Genomic DNA, 14,434 nt, shown 5'->3' on the forward strand with positions numbered 1-14,434 from the left:
ACTTTACGATATACGAGTATACCCACCAAACTAAAACGTCAAATCTCAAGAATTCCAAAATGGAAACTCGAGATAAGCACAGAATAGATGATCCTAATGCATATTAATCAAAACGACCTTTTTATCACACAACCGATCACACGTAAAACGAGACGACGTCAAGTACGTACGTGTCGAAATCGTCGAAGAATTCTCACACATCCGGTCTCGAAGGTACTTATAAAACAACTGCACTAAAACATCATCTCGCGCAAAACTGACGAATCTCAAATGTCCCGGTGAGATTGGATGCGATTTAAATTCCGCGAAATGACTGTCACTTTCTGCGAATGCATACGTCACGCAAATGCGCTAATAATAAATTCACTAAATGAGATGCGTCTATTGCAGTGAATCATCATCGTCCTATTTAGCATATCTATTTGCGAATCGTTTCGTCCTATTAAGCATTATGTCTCGCCGTTGCAAAGCTCGCGTGCCTTATCTTCGCGACTACATAGTATGTACAGTACGGGCGTGAGCTCGTTTTTGACATTTAATTTAATTAGAGCGGTGCAGTGAGATGAAAAATCTGATTATTTTTATGACACCGGGTATGATGCGTAACCTTGTTGGCGGATTTGCATTTTAATGATACGATGATATTCGTTTAGTGTGGTGTCAAAAGTTGAACGATGCATGAAAGGCGTATATCACTAGGTGGAAAATTTTCGCAGAATTATGTAAAATAATATAGATGAAGTTCAATATGAATTGATTCAAGCCACATTACAAATATTTTGACAAGTGAAAGTTCATGAATCTTTGCACTATCTAATAGCAAAGTTGTAAAATATACAATAGCATATCGTGGCTAATATTATAAGTTGCTTTTGAATTTTAAACTAGTGAAGTTATGATTGTCAAAATATTTATATGTGACTTGGATAGTAGTATACTTAAAAAAGTCATTTTTCTATAAACACACATACATATATGTGTATATTTTTATAAATTTTGACTGTTTTATTACGTCTCATCTTTAACATATCTATATAATAATTACTTAATGAAGATTAGTGTGATATTTTATTGATATATGTATGAAGCTTTTCAACTTTTTAAAGTTATATATTATATTATATTTCTCAATGAGAAATGATAAATGCCCTTAGCCATAATCCTGTCCATGTTCACTATATTACAAGTAACTACTATTCCCAAAAAGGGGGATTTGTCTTATATTAATAACATTAAAAAGTTGCCTTTAAAGCAAATACATAAAAATAATTAAATTTCCTCAGATATTTTTTTTTAATTTTATTACTGGCGATATATTTTTTCTTAACTTTTATTAAACAATTTATTTAATGAAAGCTTTATTAAAGGCATCCCAATTTAGGGCAATTTTTATCTAGTATAAGCTCTCATAACATATTTTTATTTATTATTTTTATAATAATAATAATAATAACAATAATATGACCAATGTGATCTGACAGGTTGCCCCAAAGTGTCACACCAGTCTCACAAAAAAAGAAAATAACAAAGAAAAGAACAATAAAAATTACCAATCATTCATCTCATTCAAATAAATAGACTTGTGTTGAATCTCATGAAACTGACCAGCTCATCAACATGACAATTTAATAGGTCCAAATGTTCATCCATCATATTAAGGAACCGGAAAGCCTTTACAAGAGACGACTTATTGAAAGCAGACGTTTTCGCAGTTATTAAAAGCAGACGTTATCATAACTACATACCAGTGGCGTGTCGTGACTTTTAAAACAGGGGACTAGGTATGGACAAAAAATATATAAAAAAGTTTTTTTAATTTTTTAAAAATAATAATGTCGTGATCGATAACGGTATATCCCATATTTGAAGAAATGTAGTAGAAACTTGTCGAAATAATAAGATCGTACGAATTATCAATGAATTGGGAACGCCCTTTCTTGACCGCGTCCAAAACCGTGCGCCGTTCCGTTCATCTCTGTGTTTTCGTCCTAATGCGGTTTGTTAGTAGTATATTCATTGCAATGCAATTTTTGAAGTATTTATTAAAATGCGTATGTATTATTATTAATTCTCCAAAAAATAGTAATATAAAATAAATATAATCAAACTTACTTCTATTTCAATAGCCCAACTTTCATACTTCCAAGATATAAAGATATGAGATATAAAAACAAATCGAAAAATAAGAATATACCGTATTGTTCGCACCCACTATGTATGCGGCACGTGCGTTGAACTTCCAAAAGCTCGCCTTTTTCGACAAATATTTGAGCCATAACGACGAAAAAAATTAATATGGTCCCATAGTCAATATTTATGGGGAACCACCGCATCTCAAAAGGCCTCATTTGAATATCAAATCGGACCTGTTTCACGGCTGAAATGCTCGGACTGTACCCACGCACAGACAAGACCGCCTTATTAGAGCGAAAAATTCATCGCACTTCATTATTATACACGGCGATTGTTTGTTATACATAAAAGAAGTTCGTATGTAAATTTACACTTCTTTCTTCTCTCGAAATAAATAACACTCGCACACACAATGGGTATACATATTGTGTCGATGGACAATTTGGGACGAGCGAACATTCCGTCACATACGAATGTACCATATCATTTATGAATTCGCCACATATGTACATACATACCTACATATGTAAGTATGTGTTTCAATCTGCCCACAGATCTTCGAAAGTTTCGTTTGAATTGAAAAACAATCGATGTTAAATCAGCGGAACGATCAAAAGACGATAGTGAGATTTATTGCTGCAGCGTTTTGGGTAAAATGCCGTTGTTTGATCACGCGGTAAGAACGGAGAAAAAAATAATAAAAAATACAAGGAGTGGTCTCCACACAGAGGAAAATCGATCGAGGATAATAATTTGTATGCTTGACTTTGTCGTTCAAGAAAAAGGTGGAAAGATTACTTAAGATACGAAAGAATACTCTGCTTTTCTTTACTCTGTCGTATAAAAACGCCTACGCGTCCTTCCCGACTTCTATTTTAGATTGCGCAAAACCCGTTTAGAAGATGACAGTTGACACTTTTAATCTCATGAATCATAGTAATTATATAGCAGTTACAGAAGGAATGATAAAATAAAATGAGAAAAAAAAAACACATTGATTCTACTCAACCGTGATTGATAGCATCCGCTGTTGAGAAATTTACGGAATCGAAGTTGAAATAGAAAAAGTATTAATAAAAATTAGTCGAAATACTTTATGGCGGTACATTAATTTTTCAACACAGTCCCGTCCGTTATATACGGGTGGAATTTCTGCAATATGATTTGCATAATTGAAATTATCACATACGCTTCGTATTCGCGCATGTTTCGTATCGCACGGTAATATAATAGGACAGTCGGGTACACTTTGGCCATGTAGCCGAATGAATTTGTTTCGACAATGGAATTGAATATAGATAGAGCCTTCTCGAAAGAATGATGAAAGAAATACTCACTTATCCATAAAAGGACGAACACATCCTTGGAGACTGAAGAATGGGTACTTTTGGCGAAGCACCTTGGCCGAATTTGCACGGAGGAAACCGGCCGGGAAAAGTCGAACCGGTCCGGATGCAGTTGCATCGGACTAATTAACACTAATCTGTCGAACGATTGTTAGAGAATTAAAGAAAAAATTTCAATGCAAAAAAAAATTCTTTGTAATTAGCATTTTTGTATTGCGCAAAAGAGCAGTTTTGTTCCGACGAAAAATTCAATGGATCGTTTTATTGTTTTTTTGTTATTATTATCTTCGTTACGTTTTCCTTTCGTCTTTCTTTAGAATAAGGCAAACGTATCCAATGACGTTTCAATTATGCCGATAATGCTCCATTGTATTAATTTAGCTTTTGTCTGTTATCATTTTATCAAGCATGCGATTGTAAAGATCGTTCTTGGATTAGATTCACAACTGTAGAAAGATTGAGAGCTCATTAGAAGAAATATTGGCCCAGTTTTTAAAACCGATTTATAGATTTTCACAAACTTTCTCCTAATACCCAATTTTAGACTTCACCATTCATCGACAATATGACCTAGAATAGCTTCGACTTGCTATTAAAAGAATTTTTGATTACAATAAAATCATTTTTTTTCTCACGCCTACAACAATGAGATCAAATTGAACGGCATACGTAAAAAAATTTGTGCATTCAAATATGTATATGTATAATATGTACTTACTTCCTGATAATTTATCAAGTCTTGGAATTATTTCTATTGATGTTTACAATCGAATCTAATACATACATGTTAATTAAACAAGTTTTATTGATCGTTTGAGATAAGACATGTCTGTTCACAGGAATTCGATACAAATGTAGACATTCAAGTTGTAACCCTTATCGGATCTGAGACACAACATTCATGGCTGCTATGAAATACATACATACATATATGAGAAGATTTTATAGGTCGTAGGATTTTTGAATACGAAATTTGACCTAATTAGAGACAGAGAAATCTCTAAACTTCATTTCTAAGAATTTGTTATAATTTTATAATGTTTTTTTGATTATTTTAATAAAATAACTTAAACAGCAGTATAGCTCGGTGGTTGCGTTAATGATAACCACTGAGAGGTTGCCGGGTTCAAGCTAGTAGGTTGACCTCGATTGAAAAGAGTTTATTTGTGAGTATTTCTGTATTGTGGTCAGACTAGGATATGACTGCAAGTCGATCATTTCCTATCAGAGTTTGTCAATTTATCTGATTTCATTGTTGAAACGGTTCCTCATCCAACTGGCAAAATCATCACTATATCACCACTATTCGAATATAATTTAAATATTTGTACAAGTTTAATACCATAGGTGTCGCTAGACAGCATCCCATAATGGCATAATGGGAAAATATAAATAAAAAAATTTGTCCATATTATGATATGTACTTCTATACGCGAAATCTATATACATTACGGGTAAGAAGAAACAGGTTAGGTTTGTGTAGTAATTTTCTAACTTAACGCTTAACTGGATCAATTTTCTAATTTCCGCTTAACTTTGGAATAAGATATAGATAGTGTCAAAATGATAAATTTACAGGCGTTTAAACAATTAAAATCTGACAAAACGAGTGGCGGGCGGAAAGTCAAACAAACAAGACCATTGGCTATTGGCAGCGGGTGAGCTGTCACCTTCCCCAAAATTTTAAACGTGTTTATTACGATTATATTTCACCATCGAATTAGCGGATCCAATTGAAATCTTTATCGACCGCCAAACCTCGCAAAATAGCAAAGTTTCAAAGCGATCAGAAAAGCATAGGAAGTTTGTAAGTTTTATAAGTTATGAAGTGAAACAGATAAAAAGTAAAGCTAAATGTTTAATTAAAGTGTCTGATATAACTAGGATAACCTGACCTATTACATTATATTATATTGTGAACAAAATCAGAAAAGTAGTTCGTCTCTGAGGAATTGCCACGCTAAGACAACTGCAGACACACTTGCCTGCAGAAGAATCTCTAAATTAAGACACGCAACACTTTTATAATGAAAAATAACGATCAGATTATTATTATTTATATCGAAGTTTCGCTATTTTTTTTAAGATCAAAATGCACAAAATTACAGGTCAAAATGCGATGGCCGTCCATCTTCCGGGAATCTACACGATCGAAACGAGAATCTCGTCCAGGATAATGATCCAACGGAATCCATCTTTCTTGAGAGGATGACGGGCAAATTGATCGCCTCGGTCACGCAACAAACGAGAGCCTTTTTCAAAAAAAGTTACACTGCTCAAGCTGTGGCGCGCGTCGACTACCGAAAATCCACAAGACTTCCCGTCAACTTTTACATATACATATAGTGTGTGTATCAAAATCGTTTTATGAAAATGGACGATTCGAGTCGAAGGCGTCAGGGTCGACCGGGTTCGGTTTCGACGTTGAGCCGATGAATTCGCAAGTATTCGGCGACGAATCGAAAATACCGAACTTTTAGGCGTGTGTTTACATTGAAAGATATATATAATGAGATTTCACTGTGATTTTTCGATAAACATTTTGCGAATCGCGCGAAAACACGGTGTATTCCGGTCGTGAGTGATGTACGAAGAATTTTCAAATTCGGTACGCTTCGACGGACGTCTTTTTAAATTGCACTGTCGTACCTTTTTTTTTTTAATTCGGTGAATCTTTTTCACCGTAAAATGACGGTGTTTTATTCTGAAATGCGAACGTAGGACATCGTAAATTACTTCTTCAGTTGGATGCTTTTGAAATATTATTTTTCCGGGTTTTTACTTAATTTTTTTATAGCGTTCTGATCCGAAGATGTTTGTGTTTACAAAAAAATGTGAGCTTGGCTAAGTAACATGTAATATGTCGTACTTATGATTGATGACAATGCATTCTATCAAATCGATATCGAATTATCAATCAATTCAATCCATCCGGTTGCAGGTTTCAATTTTTCTACCTACACATTATAAAAATATCAAAATTTGTGCGTACATTAATTTTAGCATTATTTCCATAGTATGAAATTTTCATCATTTTGGTTCAAATATCTATACGCGAAGAAGAAAAAAAATAATTTATCATACCACCCTACGGATATGTACTTACATACATACATACATACAAATATAAAATTAAAATTTAAGAATTATTTTCTTGGTGTCCAAATACACATAACATTGAGACATTGATATGTATTTCAAAATTTTACATTGCTATCTGAAATCATCACATACATATGCATGTTCAATTCAAACCTATTTAAGACCTATTCACTAATAGCCATCGCAATGATTCACTTAACTTAAATAAACTTAAAGGACTTAAGACCACTACCCCCACTAGGTGGAAAAATTAACAATGCGTCAAGAATTCAAAACATAGAACATCATAAAAAGCTGGCAATTAATTAAAATGAATTTTTAAGGGGGATCGATTACTGTGACCGTGACTGTTAAATCGTTAGTTTGTCGCTCTCATTGCCCCCCCCCCCCCATCCATTGACTACGGCCTGATATACATATACACAGTGGTGTAGTCGGGCCTGGTCGCCGCCCTGGCACTTTGATTGATATGAAAATTGTTTTATGAGTAAAATTAGAAAAATATTTTGGCTAATATTAATAATACTCAATGTGAGAAGAATAAGAGGCGACTTAATTGAAGTCTTTAAAATAATAAATAATCATCATAGTTGTCCTATGTCCAAACTCATCACGTTCAATGAAAAGACCCATCTTAGAGATCACACTCTCAGACTCCAAAAAGAAAAATCGAATAAATTGATCAGATGTTCCTTCTTTTCAAAGAGAGTGGTTAAAGTTTGGAATAATCTTCCCAACAATGTAGTGAATTCTGAAAACCTTAATATTTTGAAAAACAAGCTAGAAGCCTTTCTAAAACTTGAAGATCTCTTCTATATTTTTATTTTCTTTTAGTTGTTATGTTACCGTCCCAGATATTTTTATTCTCTTTTATCTTTTGGTATGTTATCTTATTTCGTATTTTGTTTTTATTTTATTAATTATATTAAGTCAAATCCCGTGGGTCTATTAGCTTTAATTTTTGTATACCAAATATTGTGAGCAGACTCTCGTCCTAACATTTGGTGACCACAACCGAAAAGTAATCAAAACTTAAAAGACAACTTAAAAGTCATTTTGATGAAATTTATGGGCTTTTTTGATAAACTTGAGGATAGATAAAATAAGGGAACTCAGCTTAAATAAATACTCATCTCTAAATTCACATGTTAAAATTTCATAGTTTTTTGACATACAAATGGAATTGGCATTGCTAAAAGCAAATGTTGCTGTTGACACAAATACGGGTTTGAAAAATTAAATATGTTGAAGACGATGTATGGAAGGGAGTTTTTATAAAATATAAAAAAAACATCATAATTTCAAGAAGAATATTTCTTAATAAGCATTTGATTTCTTTATAAATACTTCAACTACCAATATTAGAATACATATTTTTTAAGTAATGAAAAAAGAGGAAGGGGGGGTCATAAAAATTAAACACCGTCCTAGTTCTTTTTTATATAGCACTACACCACTATATATAATATATGTGTATAACAGATGTAGACTGCATACGATCGATCATATGTATGTAGTTTGATCGATATATGTAGACTAATCCATCAAGCTGTAAGAATACAGACGTATAATAATAATTTCAGTTTTAACTACATATAATATGTAATCAACATATCTATTAAGACATAATATGTACTTACTATCTTGATACATATTACATAAAAACGACCAAAAAAAATCGGGGACGCGACAATTGGTGCAAGTCCAAAATGTTCAACGACAAAATGTACCCGAAAATTAGTGCACTGACAAAATGTACCCGCGACAGAATGTACCCGCGACAAAATGTACCCGCGACAAAATGTACCCGCGACAAAATGTAAACGGAAAAAATGTTCAAGCGACAAAATGTTCAAAAATCCTAAATTATCCTATTTTAATGGCAAAAGTAACTTTTTATTGTATTATATTTATCGATGTATATGGTACTTTTTATCGTATAGATCGCGGATGTTATTAAATTATTATAAATTAAAGGTGTTCTCAACCGTACCAACATATTCTTATTTAAATTGAACAATTACATTTTAAGCGAATGTCATTGTGACTCATTGAATATCATTTTAAGATGTCATTGAATTAGTATAAATGTCAGGGGTTCTCAACCGTATCCAATATTTACGTATTTAAATTGAAAAAAAAAACTTTCCGAGCGTATGAACTGCAGATTACATTGCATTAGTTTATATGGCAGGGCTTCTCAACCGTCTCCAAAATTTACTTTATTTCAAATGAATAATTTACTTTTTATCGTACACATCGCGGGCGTTATTAAATTAGTATAAATGACAGGGGTTCTCAACCGTATCCAATATTTACGTATTTAAATTGAAAAAAAAAACTTTCCGAGCGTATGAACTGCAGATTACATTGAATTAGCTTATATGGCAGGGCTTCTCAACCGTCTCCAAAATTTACTTTATTTCAAATGAATAATTTACTTTTTATCGTACACATCGCGGGCGCTATTAAATTAGTATAAATGACAGGGGTTCTCAACCGTATCCAATATTTTCTTATTTAAATTGAAAAAAAAAAATTTTCCGAGCGTATGAACTGCAGATTACATTGCATTCGTTTATATGGCAGGGCTTCTCAACCGTCTCCAAAATTTTCTTTGTTTCAAATGAATAATCTACTTTTCATCGTACACATCGCGGGCGTTATTAAATTAGTATAAATGTCAGGGGTTCTCAACCGTATCCAATATTTTCTAATTTAAATTGAAAAAAAAAACTTTCTAAGCGTATGAACTCCAGATTACATTGCATTAGTTTATATGGCAGGGCTTATCAACCGTCTCCAAAATTTACTTTATTTCAAATGAATAATTTACTTTTTATCGGACACATCGCGGGCGTTATTAAATTAGTATAAATGACAGGGGTTCTCAACCGTATCCAATATTTACGTATTTAAATTGAAAAAAAAAACTTTCCGAGCGTATGAACTGCAGATTACATTGCATTAGTTTATATGGCAGGGCTTCTCAACCGTCTCCAAAATTTTCTTTATTTCAAATGAATAATCTACTTTTCATCGTACACATCGCGGGCGTTATTAAATTAGTATAAATGACAGGGGTTCTCAACCGTATCTATTGGATGTGTCCGCGATGTGTCCGATAAAAAGTAAACTATTCATTTGAAATAAAGTAAATTTTGGAGACGGTTGATAAGGCCTGCCATATAAACTAATGCAATGTAATCTGGAGTTCATACGCTTAGAAAGTTTTTTTTTTCAATTTAAATAAGAAAATATTGGATACGGTTGAACATTTTGAACATTTTTGAACATTTTGTCGCTTGAACATTTTTTCCGTTTACATTTTGTCGCGGGTACATTTTGTCGCGGGTACATTTTGTCAGTGCACTAATTTTCGGGTACATTTTGTCGTTGAACATTTTGGACTTGCACCAATTGTCGTGTAACCAAAAAAATCATAGTAGATTCGCCGATGTTTTAATCGTTACATCACTGCAATGCTTTCCAGAAACAGGTTACTGAACACAATCTACATTCATATATATACACATGTATAAAAAAAATCAAAAGCAAACAACATAAATTGTCTCATTACTCCAATGTTGACTAATTAAAGCCATAAAAACACTGTAAAGTGGGCGATGTATGCGTTTAAATGCTTATGCGAGCACTTTATTTTTTCGCCAACACCATATAGAGGCGACATTAAAATTCTAGGTCTATAAAAGCAAAAGCATTAAGTTCGAGTTAAACATGCCATAAAAGGGGGGGGGGGGGTAGGTCATAAAAAAGTGTTAGAGCCGGAGGATTATGAAACTCGAAAACAGACAGACCAAAAGCCGATATTGTCAATGGGACCAGAATGGCGCCACGAAATCTCCAAAACATACAGATCAAAACCCACATAAGTCAAATCGAAACGAAAGTAATTACCGATGAGAAGAAAAAAACCACACTTCTTTGATGTCGCATCAAACGGGATCAAAACATCCGCACGTTTACACATATTATATTATACATTCGAAGATTATGAACATATGCAGTTTAGATTGGTATATGTTTATTTTCATTTCGAAAGTCGTATATCTGAACGGTTGTCAGTATAATTGTTGCCGATCTTTTTGATCTCGGTGCGGCCGAACTATAAATCTCGCTATGCAAAAGTCGCCGAAATTTTTTTCGCCCTCGCGTTCATAGTATTACTAGAATAAAAATAAACAAGGAAACTGTGAAAAGCCGGTCGTTATATTTACATTTAGAAGCGGTGATAAATACAGCGAGAGCATTATAAACTCGCAATAAACGTGCACATCTTCGAGAAAGCAAAAGATCGAACGAACGCTACCATATAATAATAATAATCGTTATAAAAACATTCGCACGTATAGCGAAGTTCCTCGTAGTGAGTAAATCACGATGCAATCTCACGGGTTGTTTGTGGTGATTTTATGTCTGTAATGAATTATTTACGTTATTGTATGAATTATACAGTAAACGAGTTCATGAGACTGATCTAGGTTTGTTTTATTTTTTTCTTCGTGAAAACTTATCAAGATTATATTACACTTCACTGGATTTACCAAGGTGATATCGAGATACATAAATTCGCTTTCAACATTAGTGAACGTGGTCCGAGTTGTGGTCCAAATAATGGTCACCATACAATGGTGTCATCTAATTTCTATTACAACGGGTCTCTAGCAATTGTTTAATACATACTGTTATTTTTCCAACAATGCTTCATATTTTTTTTAATCCAAATTACATACTTTTATAATATGTCATACTTATTAAAACAAAGTTGATCTATTAAGGCGCAGACACACAATGTAGTACACGGCACCCGTGTTTCTTTTTTTAGATAACTTTGTACGCTAACGCGCCTGATATATCATAAATGGCATATATGCTATGATAATCCTGGACAAAACTCACCCCCCGGAATGTTTTCGGTAATATTTTATCCGTTTAACTTTGATCGATAACTGTAATTCCCATTTTTGAAGAAATGTAGGAGAAACTTCTCTAAATAATAAGATCGTACGTATTAACAATGCTATGAAGACACGTCCATTATTCAAAGCTAGAGTCTACCTGGCCATGCCGTGCTGTACGATTCAGTGTCTGCGCCTTAAAACTCTCAAAATTAAGTCAGATATAGTCTGAGAGACTCTTCGGTTGAAGAACGAGACGGATATCCAGCTGAATTGTTTTATCTAAATATTGTTTGTTATAAACCTGATATTTGTTACAAATGATAAAATTCTCATGCGATAATATATATTTGTCCATGGTCTTTAGGATCTATAAATCGGTTCCCGAAAAAATGCACTAAATTGCACTGAATAGTGGTGCAGTTTCGAGAAGTCCTAATTTTCAAAGTCGCTCAAAAATAACTTACGCAATAGAAAAGGTTAGCACCCTTGGATAACATACGAATATCCTTTGACACTTTTTTGTGAAATTCTATTGCGTTAGTTCTCTATGATCATCTTTGAAAGTTTGGATATCTTGAGAGTGCAACTGTCTCAAGTGCATTTTTCCGGTCACCCTAAAAATCACACTAATTAATAACATTATAAGAAAGGCTAAGTTAATTGAAAAGATTAATTTGACAAGAAGTTGCAGGAAATTTTAAATTTTTAGGAAACCTACAAAAACCAAATGATGGTGCAAAAGTATGCAGCACACAATTACAGCGAGAATTACGTATACATTTTTTACAAAAATTCTCACCTGAAAGTCCACCAGATGTTGAAGCACATGGTGTTCAGCCAGAAGAACGCCGCAAGGAAGAAGAAATGTATTGTTACAGCTGAAACAATAAACACAAATGCTAAAATCGGTGAAATAAAAAATAAATACATAAAAAATGAAAAGACATCAACGGGCGGTTGCGTTTTCGGTCGAAAGTTCAACCTCGGATGAAATCGTTTAGCGGTATTTATGTTGCGAAAACGAGCGCGGTTTTATTGATGGAAAATCCATCAGTGTTGAATTGATCAAACGAAAAGTCTTGACGTGCACGTGTTGAAACAATATTTTTACATCAAAAACAGTACATGCGTAATTCGACAGTGAAACGTTTCGAGTTTCGTGCGAGTGACATGAAAGGATACAGACCGGAATATAAAATTAACGATATTGAAAAAATATATTCATTATTAATACACATATTCTTATAGATCTAACCCACACGAGCAATATTTCAATCAAACCAACAAATGATGATATCTTCCACGCACATAATTATTAGGGACTTAAAATCCTAACTGTTCCAGCAACGACGGACATGACGTATTACCACGTAGAAGCTGGAGAACAAAACAAATTAATGAGAAGTTTCTCCGAAGTTCAAGGGAATTATAATAATATAAATCATTTGCAATGATGTTTAGATACATATATATGTATATGTTTGCTTGCATAAGATAACTTGCAAGTGTCAATTTCAAGTAAGTCAGGTAAATACGCTTCATTGCTTATTTAATAGCAAATGCTATGACGTATCCGGTTCAATCAAAATAAATACTAAATTGTAAATTGTCAAAAAAAAAATTGATAGCAATATAAATTAAGCACTATTTTAATATAAGATTACTATAAATGCCATCAGCCTTCATTTTAATTACAGTATAGGAGTAAAAAATTAATAAAATGGCCGACAAAACCGATCTCAATTGACATGAAAACGGCTAGTCATCTCTTCGATTAAAAAAGCCGTGTAACAACGCTATTAAAATATATATTACTTTTTTTTCTTCATTTTGTAATCAAATATTCATTACAATTAATTATCCAGCATCGAGGCTGTGTCGGAAACATCTGCCCGCCAACAAATCGATAGGGTAGTGGGTTAGTCGCAGAAAGCTGTACTGTAACAGCGAATGATTTCATTCGCAATCAATTTTCCGGTCAACGAACGACAGTCTGAAATAACACCAACACTTGCCAAAGAGTAAATGTCTTGGAAGTCTGTCAGTTCACAGGTGGTTGGGAAAAATTGGAGCCAAAATCTTCCATCTATCTCGCCAGACGCAGAGGTAATCCTCAAGCAGATGAAAGGAAAAGGGCGTCTTGGGAAATATCTTCAAATTTCATCGCATCCCCCGTGCGATCGGCTTAATAATTCACAAACAATAATAATTCTCTCTACGTATTATATTTGAGCTAGAAATTGTTTGCGATTTTGATGTACGTACCTATGTATATAATAATTGCAGACGATTCATTTTATAGCATGAAATTACGTTACGTAAACGATGTATCAATTTTGTCGAACCTGTTCTGAAACTAACTATGTATTATAATATGAAATAATAAAAAATACATGATAAAACTCAATGAAGGTGCTCACATTGTGTAGGAAAATTGTAGATGCCCTCAAGCCCGGATATTACAAAAAGATCAAATCAACATTTTACCATAAACGAATTTGTATGGTAATCTATCTCAGTTTGGAATATTTAGAATCTTCTTTGTATACCCGTGTAGAGCGATAGTAATCAACTAGGTATAATATAAAATGCATAAAATAATTAGACAGATATTTATGTATTATAACAAGCCATATTATACGATATATGGCATTATAGTGTGAATAAATCAACAAATGACTCGCCAAAAGCACGCCATATGGTTGTCGGTTTTCAATACATTTCAATTCAGCATTAAAAACCACAATTTTAACAAAGAAGAAAAGAGAACAAAACAAAATACCAGCTCTGCTTCGACTGTCGACTGAATGGCGTTTTGATATACATAAACAAAAAATTGTATGAAGAAGTATTTACTAACGTTACGATAAGTCCATTAAACGATTTTTTTTATTATAATAACGATTATGTTTACGGATGTAAATGTATATG

The 14,434-nt window shown here is 33.2% G+C and overlaps 1 protein-coding gene across 1 annotated transcript in view; it reads right to left on the minus strand.

The window, feature by feature from the left end:
* mthl1 (adhesion G-protein coupled receptor methuselah-like 1) overlaps positions 1-14,434 on the minus strand; it is a 103,539-nt gene that overhangs the window by 75,031 nt on the left and 14,074 nt on the right. Inside the window, exon 2 of the mRNA XM_077426824.1 lies at positions 12,303-12,381. Coding sequence (XP_077282950.1) covers positions 12,303-12,381 — 79 coding nt within the window. The remainder of the gene's footprint in view (positions 1-12,302; positions 12,382-14,434) is intronic.

The sequence above is a fragment of the Arctopsyche grandis genome, chromosome 3, assembly GCF_051622035.1.
Source record: "Arctopsyche grandis isolate Sample6627 chromosome 3, ASM5162203v2, whole genome shotgun sequence".
In the NCBI taxonomy this organism is placed as follows: domain Eukaryota; kingdom Metazoa; phylum Arthropoda; class Insecta; order Trichoptera; family Hydropsychidae; genus Arctopsyche; species Arctopsyche grandis.